Source organism: Danaus plexippus (genome assembly GCF_018135715.1).
Source record: "Danaus plexippus chromosome 22 unlocalized genomic scaffold, MEX_DaPlex mxdp_27, whole genome shotgun sequence".
NCBI lineage: Eukaryota > Metazoa > Arthropoda > Insecta > Lepidoptera > Nymphalidae > Danaus > Danaus plexippus.
In genome coordinates, this window is record NW_026869855.1 from 3,240,345 (window position 1) to 3,249,242 (window position 8,898).

The window sequence follows — 8,898 nt, forward strand, 5'->3', positions numbered from 1 at the left end:
AAATATTTTGTAATGTAAACTTTTATGTAACAAAATGCGTAAAAATAAATAACGTCACCATATTAATTCTCGTAAATCTGCCAAGGAGGAAAAAGTCTAATGAAGTAACAACAAAATTTTTTGTGTCGCTTCACCTGGCATTACTTTTCTTTTTAAATGAGCTGAGCAAAATGTAATGATATATTTAACTCAGGAGTAGAGGAAAATGTAGATAGCTATTACGTTATCAACATATTTTTTTTATAATTCGAGATAGTAACAATATAATAATTAACATTGATTAAAATAAATAAAAACAAGTTTTTATTTCATGTTAAAAGAAAACTTTAATCAATTTTGAATTCATACAAAGAAACTCTTTAAAATGAGGATATAGAAATTAGCCTGACCGATATAATTCATTTAATTACTGGTTAAACGCCGAAATAATAATGTTTTTTATTTGTATTGGCTTAGGTATGGCTATATACAATTAAAGTTGTCAAATAATATAAATGAGAGGGCTTAACTAAACAAAAAACATAAATATTTGCTTTATCATATCTCTTCAAGGATGAATTATATAATTGATAACTGGTCACGTTATAAGCATGACATTGGCATGACCAATCAATGTATGGTTATCGTAATCAAAATTTTGATTTAATACAATTGTTCTGATAGTTATTTATTATAATATTAAACGACTTTAAAACAAACATGTTCAGTACCAGGCCACTATTTGTCTGTAACCATTAAGTATGATAAAAAAATATTCCGATTTAACCTTCACTGTGGCGGTACAGCAAAACTAAATAATCTTCTGTAATACTTTGTTATAATATATTTTTAAATATTTGTGTAATATTTAAATGCATTACATTATCTGATGGCATGAGTGTAACACGTCCTTAAGTAAGAACATTTGTTTTGATTATATTGTTTGTTATAAAACTTATCAGTCAAAGACATTACATTGTTTTCACTTCGATCTGATGATTTCTATTAGAAGAGTCACTTTTCATAACTTAAGGCTTTGTAATCTTGAAACAATATCTAAATATGAATAATTACAATATTACAATCATTATTTTATTTCACATGTAAAATTACATTATGGCAAAAAAAAATTAACATAGAATATGAATAAATATATTTAAGATGTTAATTTGTTTTTAATTTCTTCGTAGTTTTGGAAAATTGTGAAATAAAATGTATAAGCATAAAACCTACTACAGAAATCCCTGCTACAATTATAAATATTCCTAAGAGAATCACTAATATTAATTCCATTTCAAAATATTCCCAATATGACATATTAGCTCCAGCCGATCGTAAATGTTTTGCGCCACCATGTCTTAATACATATTCAATCCACCACATGGTGCGATTAAGAGGTGGTTCGGGCTGATCATGCATTAGACCTCGAAGTTTTGATATATTGTGACGATAGCTATAAATAAACAAAACAAAAACAATTATCTATGATATGATAGATACCTAAACAGAGCATGATATTATTAAAACTGACCTTTCATCACTTATAACGGTCTCAATGGCTTTGGATAGTTGATCCGTTGTCAAGGTCTTAACATCTAATTTGATACCGATACCGAACTTTTCATATTTCTCAGCATTAAACCATTGGTCTCCTAACATTGGAATCGCAACCAGAGGAACTCCTGCTGTAATGGCTTCATCGGTAGACTGAAGACCAGCTTGTGTTATGAATAGTTTAACATTCTTGTGCCCTTCAAAAATAATGGAATTTCGTTAGTAATAAATACGATAATTTATATTCATTAACAATTTTTTAAATCAACTTATAATTACTTAATAAATCAGATTGTGGCAACCATTTTGATAATTTGATATTGCTGGCTTTTATAGGTAGTTCATCCTTATCCCATTTCCATAGTATATCGTAAGGAAGTCTTGATACAACATTGATAATAATTTTAAGTTTATCTTCAGGAAAAACTTGCGACAGCACGTTGGTTCCGAAACTCACATAAATGACTCCTTTTTTAGATGAATCTAAATATTTTTGAAGTTCCTGTAATTTTGAATAATGTCAAATAGTCTCAAAATACTATTAAATATATGAATATGTGTAGGTCATACCTGTGGTAGTTTTTTTTCAGGTAACTGATGTATACCACCCATATAAATTACATTGGAAGCAACAGGCTGATTGTCTACCCACATAGGATGAATATTTAAAAGCAACATGTCAACATTTTTATTCATTTCATTCAGCGATGGACATTGAGGCCCGAAAATTTCCTTTAGAAAAGAATTTTCTTCTTTTCGATTTAAATAATCTGCGTATTCAACATAAAAATGGATATATAATTGTTTTAACTTTTCAGTCAGAGAGAGATTGTAAATCCGATCACGAAAAGATATTGGATACAAAAAAGGATGCGTTTGAGATCCCATAACATTATGATTATCGAAAACAGCTGTGAATGAGCTAACTAATATAACCGGTGCCTTAAATAGATGCGAGTACGATAAACCCAGACGATTAATTGATTCTATTAAAATCAAATCAAATTTAGGCCTCTCAGATATTATTTTCTGCACTGCTTCTGTTTCCAACTGTGCTCGAAATATCGCCCTCATGAACATAGAAGTTCCCCTTACGTCAGAAAATGTCATAACATCTCCAAAGACTTGTACTTGCTGTTTTATAATATTTTGTAAAACTCCATAAGAAATATCGTGGACGTCTATTTCATGGTAGTTAGGAGGTGCTTCGCCGTTCTTGTAAGCTGGGTCTGGTGTTATGACGGTCACGTTGTGACCCCTATTTGCCAAACCTTGAGTTATTTTTCTAAATACCACCTGGTGACTGATGGATGGTACAGGAAAAATTCCTAAAATATTTGCTGCTTCAATCCGAGATAATGCACACACTAAATAAACTATAACTAATTTTAAATACATTTTATGCAAAGAAACACTAGTATTTATCTTCATAACTGTCAATTAACTTCTGAAATCATTTATTAAACTCATTAGTTTATCTACATCGGACTTGGTAGAAAAACATATAATCTTATCAAGATACTAGAAAACCTTGCTTAGATTAAGTTGTTTCACTTGATACTGACTAAAGTAATTATTTGCCGACTATAAGTTATAAAAACGTATAATTTCTTAGCATTAAATAATTATTTTTTTCCGGTACCACGTTCTTCAGCAAAGCAGTCACATAGCATGCAAACACTATTAATAATTTAAATTCAACTCTTTTTATGTTTTAAAATAGGAGAGATAACATGTTTTCACACTACGTACGGTTTTATTTACGTATATTTATATGCATTATGTTATAATACTTTATTACGTAACTATCTCTCCAGCCAATAAATTATTACATAATAAATTATCTTATCATATGTCTTAAACCGTTCAGTGATTACAATTTAATTTAGAGCATGATTCGGATTTCTTACATAACATAAAATTTAAACAAGTATTAAAGTTTTTGAAATGAAAATCGAATTACAATTAAATACGTATTTATAATTGATAACTGATCACGTTATAGGCATGACATTGGCATGACCAATCATTGTATGATTATCGTAATCTAATTTTGATTTAATACAATTGTTTTGATAGTTTATTATTATAATATTAAACAACTTTAACAGAAACATGTTCAGTACCAGGCCACTTGTTGTCTGTAACCATTAAGTATGATTAAAAAACATTCTGATTTAATCTTCATAGTAGCGGTACAGCTAAACTAAACAATGTTCCGTATTACTTTTTTATAATATAATTATAAATATTTGTGTAAAATTTAAATGCATTATATTATCTGTTGGCATGAGTGTAGCACGTCCTTAAGTAAGAACATTTATTTTGATTATATTGTTTATTATAAAACTTATCAGTCAAAGACATTACATTGTTTTCACTTCGATCAGATGATTTCTATTAGAAGAGTCACTTTTCATAACTTAAGGCTTTGTAATCTTGAAACAATATCTAAATATGAATAATTACAATATTACAATCATTATTTTATTTCACATGTAAAATTACATTATGGCAAAAAAAAATTAACACAGAATATTAATAAATAAATTTTATATGTTAATTTGTTTTTAATTTCTTCGTAGTTTTGGAAAATTGTGAAATAAAATGTATAAGCATAAAACCTACTACAGAAATCCCTGCTACAATTATAAATATTCCTAAGAGAATCACTAATATTAATTCCATTTCAAAATATTCCCAATATGACATATTAGCTCCAGCCGATCGTAAATGTTTTGCTCCACCATGTCTTAATACATATTCAATCCACCACATGGTCCGATTAAGAGGTGGTTCGGGCTGATCATGCATTAGACCTCGAAGTTTTGATATATTGTGACGATAGCTATAAATAAACAAAACAAAAACAATTATCTATGATATGATAGATACCTAAACAGAGCATGATATTATTAAAACTGACCTTTCATCACTTATAACGGTCTCAATGGCTTTGGATAGTTGATCCGTTGTCAAGGTCTTAACATCTAATTTAATACCGATACCGAACTTTTCATATTTCTCAGCATTAAACCATTGGTCTCCTAACATTGGAATCGCAACCAGAGGAACTCCTGCTGTAATGGCTTCATCGGTAGACTGAAGACCCGCTTGTGTTATGAAAAGTTTAACATTCTTGTGCCCTTCAAAAATAATGGAATTTCGTTAGTAATAAATACGATAATTTATATTCATTAACAATTTTTTAAATCAACTTATAATTACTTAATAAATCAGATTGTGGCAACCATTTTGATAATTTGATATTGCTGGCTTTTATAGGTAGTTCATCCTTATCCCATTTCCATAGTATATCGTAAGGAAGTCTTGATACAACATTGATAATAATTTTAAGTTTATCTTTAGGAAAAACTTCCGACAGCACGTTGGTTCCAAAACTCACATAAATGACTCCATTTTTAGATGAATCTAAATATTTTTGAAGTTCCTGTAATTTTGAATAATGTCAAATAGTCTCAAAATACTATAAAATATATAAATATGTGTTTGTCATACCTGTGGTAGTTTTTTTTCAGGTAACTGATGTATACCACCCATATAAATTACATTGGAGGCTACAGGCTGATTGTCTACCCACATAGGATGAATATTTAAAAGCAACATGTCAACATTTTTATTCATTTCATTCAGCGATGGACATTGAGGTCCGAAAATTTCTTTTAGAAAAGAATTTTCTTCTTCTTGATTTAAATAATCTGCGTATTCAACATAAAAATGAACATATAATTGTTTTAACTTTTCAGTCAGCGAGAGATTGTAAATCCGATTACGAAAAGGTATTGCATACAAAAGAGGATGAGTTTGAGATCCCATTACTTTATGATTATCAAAAACAGCTGTGAATGAGCTAACTAATATAACCGGTGCCTTAAACAGATGTGAGTATGATAAACCTAGACGTATAATAGATTCGATTAAAATCAAATCAAATTTAGTCTTCCGTGATATTAATTTTTGCACCTCCTCTGTTTCCAACTGTGCTTGAAATATTTCCTTCATGAACTCAAAAGATCCCCTTACGTCAGTAAATGTCATAACATCTCCAAAGACGTGTGCTTTCTGTTTATAAAATTTTTTTATAACTGCATAAGAAATATCGTGGACGTCTATTTCATGGTAGTTAGGAGGTGCTTCGCCGTTCTTGTAAGCTGGGTCTGGTGTTATGACGGTCACGTTGTGACCCCTATTTGCCAAACCTTGAGTTATTTTTCTAAATACCACTTGGTGACTGATGGATGGTACAGGAAATATTCCTAAAATATTTGCTGCTTCAATCCGACATAATGCACACATTAAATAAACTATAAATAATTTTAAATACATTTTATAGAAAAAAACACTAGTATTTATCTTCATAACTGTCCATTAACTTCTGAAATCATTTATTAAACTCATTAATTTATCTACATCGGACTTGGTAGAAAAACATACAATCTTATCAAGATACTAGAAAATCTTGCTTAGATTAAATAGTCTCACTTGATAGTGACTAAAGTATTTATTCAGACCATATGTTATAAAAACGTATAATTTCTTAGCATTAAATAATTATTTTTTTCCGGTACCACGTTCTTCAGCAAAGCAGTCACATAGCCTGCAAACACTATTAATAATTTAAATTCAACTCTTTTTATATTTTGAAATAAGAGAGATAATATATTTTTACACTACGTACGGTTTTATCTCTCCGGTCATTAAATTATTGCACAATGTATTGCTTATCATTTGACTTAAATTGTCTAGTGATTAGAAATGAATTTAGAGCACGATTCTTCCTTCTAACATAACATAAAATTTAAACAAGAGTGAAGTTTTTTAAAATGAAAATCGAGTTACTGTTAACGGTGTTCCTGATATTTGCTATATCAGACGTCGAATCTTATAAAATATTAGCAGTGTTTCCCATACCTTCCATAAGTCATCAAGTGGTGTTTAGAAAAATAACCCAAGAACTAGCAAGAAGAGGGCATGAGATCACAGTGATAACACCAGATCCCATATATCGAAACGGAGATGCCCCTTCAAATTTTATTGAAATAGACGTCCATGATATATCTTACTCTTTATGGGCGAAGGCTGTCACACATAGTTTAAACATAACAGGTGAACCGATGACATTTGAAGATATAAGAGAAGGGTGTAAATTTTTTGTCTCTTTATTCCAACTACAATTTGAAACAGAAGCAGTCCAAGAAGTTATTTCAAAGAATGAAAAATTTGATTTGATACTTATTGAATCTATCGTTCGACCAGCTTTGGCATACTCTTATGTATTTAAAGCGCCAGTTATTTTAGTCAATTCGTTTACTGCTGTTTTTAGTAACAATAAAATTATAGGATCACCCACACACCCTTTGCTGTATCCAATTTGTTTTCGAAATCGTTTATACAATTTATCATTTGCTGAAAAAATACATCAGTTGTACTTACATTATATGTATGAATACGCGGATTATTTGAATGAAAAAGAAGAATCGAATATATTAAGAAAAATATTTGGATCTAAGTTTCCATCTTTACATGAATTAGGTAATAATGTTGATATGTTGCTATTAAACATACACTCTCTATGGGCGGACAATCAGCCAGTTGCCCCCAACGTTATTTATATGGGTGGTATTCATCAATTGCCACGGAAGGAACTACCAAAGGTATCATAGTTTATATTAATATTTAGGTAAATATTTTGTCAATTACACATATATGGTTTTTATTTGACAGGATCTCAAATCTTACTTAGATTCTTCTAAAAATGGTGTCATATACGTCAGCTTTGGTACCAATGTCTTATCTAATATGATTCCTGAAAAGCAAATAGTTGCAATTATAAATGTGTTATCTAAGTTACCCTACGATGTTCTTTGGAAATGGGATGGTGATTCATTACCTTTGACATCTACAAACATAAGAACTTCGAAATGGTTTCCTCAATCGGACTTGTTAAGTGAGTATTATGAAAGATATATTGATTAGTAGATTACTACTCATATTAGTAGATCATTACTAGTGCATAATATGACACTTACATTTTCTAGGACATCCGGCTATAAAACTTTTTATAACACAAGCCGGTCTTCAATCAACTGACGAAGCAATCACTGCAGAGGTTCCTCTTATTGCATTCCCAATGCTTGCTGATCAGTGGTTTAATGCAGAAAAATACGAAAAATTTAATATTGGTATTAAGTTACACATTTTATCGTTCACGGAAAAACAACTAGAGACTGCTATTGACGACGTCATTAATGATAAAAGGTACAGAAACGAATCATTGATAAAAATTTGTATACATGCATTATAGATACATTTTAAATGATAAATATATTACAGTTATCGACGAAATATTATCAAACTTCGTCATTTAATGCGTGATCAACCCGAAACACCTTTGAACCGGACGATATGGTGGATAGAGCACGTGTTGCGGCACGGAGGGGCGAAGCATCTACGATCACCCGCAGCTAATATGTCGTACATTGATTATTTCGAAGTCAAATTAATGTTATTTATTCTTTTATTAATCACAGTATTCATATTAGCATTCATTTTAGTGCTTAAATGTTTTACAAAATTTATAATAAGATTTTTTTCGAATAAAAATAAAATCAAATATAACTAAATATATCTTATGTAATAAATACTTTCGATTGTAATTATTTTGAATTTTATTCGTATAATTAACATATGTTTTAGAAATAAATTCAAACTACTAATCAAAATTTAGTTGTATTTAAATCGTTGATGTCTTTTTAACATGATAGATTTTTTACGCATTATTATGGTCCTTACTTTATTTTGACTAAACATAAAGTTTTACATTTTAATACTCTACTTTTAACTAGCTAAATGATCACCTTACGAAACTATGACTAATTAAAAACTACTATCATAAAATAAATATCGAAATAAAAGATTTAAAACAAGATAAATGCAAAAAGAAATTAGTTTTTATAATATAAATATGGAATTTGAACTTAAACCTTTAATCAACAAGCATTAATTTTGAGTGTAAAATAAATTATATTGAAAATGAAAAGGACATTAATATTTACAAATGAATTTAAATTTAATTAATATTCCTTGATTCTAAACGCACGTTACTTAGTTTTCTTGTTTCTTACATAAAAATCTTATTCTTTTGGTTAGTACACTTTAACGTAGACGTTACACGTTCAAACAAAATAAGTCTACTTTTGGTTATCTCAATATTTTATTATACAAATAAAAAACACAGAAGGAAGCGATGTCTGGTGAGAGAAAAAATTTTTTTTTAAAGAATAATTGGCACGGGTATTCCACTATAGAGGCAACTACTATAACTATATAAAGTTTAATCCAATG

The 8,898-nt window shown here is 29.3% G+C and overlaps 3 protein-coding genes across 3 annotated transcripts; 1 reads left to right on the plus strand and 2 right to left on the minus strand.

The window, feature by feature from the left end:
• Positions 1-300: 300 nt before the first annotated feature.
• LOC116773478 (UDP-glucosyltransferase 2-like) lies at positions 301-3,229 on the minus strand. The gene is made up of 4 exons (XM_032665933.2): positions 2,104-3,229; positions 1,813-2,035; positions 1,511-1,730; positions 301-1,432 (listed from the first exon to the last, which is right to left on the minus strand). Exons 1-4 carry the CDS (start codon positions 2,962-2,964, stop codon positions 1,144-1,146), a joined length of 1,593 nt encoding a protein of 530 aa, XP_032521824.2. The 5' UTR covers positions 2,965-3,229; the 3' UTR covers positions 301-1,143.
• Positions 3,230-3,518: 289 nt separating this feature from the next.
• Positions 3,519-6,373, minus strand: LOC133320411 (UDP-glucosyltransferase 2-like). Its single transcript, XM_061528754.1, has 4 exons — positions 5,053-6,373; positions 4,762-4,984; positions 4,460-4,679; positions 3,519-4,381 (listed from the first exon to the last, which is right to left on the minus strand). Exons 1-4 carry the CDS (start codon positions 5,911-5,913, stop codon positions 4,093-4,095), a joined length of 1,593 nt encoding a protein of 530 aa, XP_061384738.1. The 5' UTR covers positions 5,914-6,373; the 3' UTR covers positions 3,519-4,092.
• On the plus strand, positions 6,352-8,210 carry LOC116773473 (UDP-glucosyltransferase 2-like). Its single transcript, XM_032665929.2, has 4 exons — positions 6,352-7,208; positions 7,279-7,501; positions 7,593-7,812; positions 7,888-8,210. The coding sequence occupies exons 1-4, from the start codon at positions 6,378-6,380 to the stop codon at positions 8,174-8,176; spliced, it is 1,563 nt and encodes a 520-aa protein (XP_032521820.2). The 5' UTR covers positions 6,352-6,377; the 3' UTR covers positions 8,177-8,210.
• The last annotated feature ends 688 nt before the right edge of the window (positions 8,211-8,898 follow it).

Excerpts from the sequence above, each read along its gene's own strand:
- LOC116773478 (XM_032665933.2), bottom strand. The coding sequence starts at position 2,964 with ATGAAGATAAATACTAGTGTTTCTTTGCATAAAATGTATTTAAAATTA. Across the intron at positions 2,036-2,103 it reads CTGAAAAAAAACTACCACAG|GAACTTCAAAAATATTTAGA; the intron begins GTATGACCTACA and ends TCAAAATTACAG. Across the intron at positions 1,731-1,812 it reads GCCACAATCTGATTTATTAA|GGCACAAGAATGTTAAACTA; the intron begins GTAATTATAAGT and ends TTATTTTTGAAG.
- LOC133320411 (XM_061528754.1), bottom strand. The coding sequence starts at position 5,913 with ATGAAGATAAATACTAGTGTTTTTTTCTATAAAATGTATTTAAAATTA. Across the intron at positions 4,985-5,052 it reads CTGAAAAAAAACTACCACAG|GAACTTCAAAAATATTTAGA; the intron begins GTATGACAAACA and ends TCAAAATTACAG. Across the intron at positions 4,382-4,459 it reads ACCGTTATAAGTGATGAAAG|CTATCGTCACAATATATCAA; the intron begins GTCAGTTTTAAT and ends GTTTATTTATAG.
- LOC116773473 (XM_032665929.2), top strand. The coding sequence starts at position 6,378 with ATGAAAATCGAGTTACTGTTAACGGTGTTCCTGATATTTGCTATATCA. Across the intron at positions 7,209-7,278 it reads CACGGAAGGAACTACCAAAG|GATCTCAAATCTTACTTAGA; the intron begins GTATCATAGTTT and ends TTTATTTGACAG. Across the intron at positions 7,502-7,592 it reads TCCTCAATCGGACTTGTTAA|GACATCCGGCTATAAAACTT; the intron begins GTGAGTATTATG and ends TACATTTTCTAG.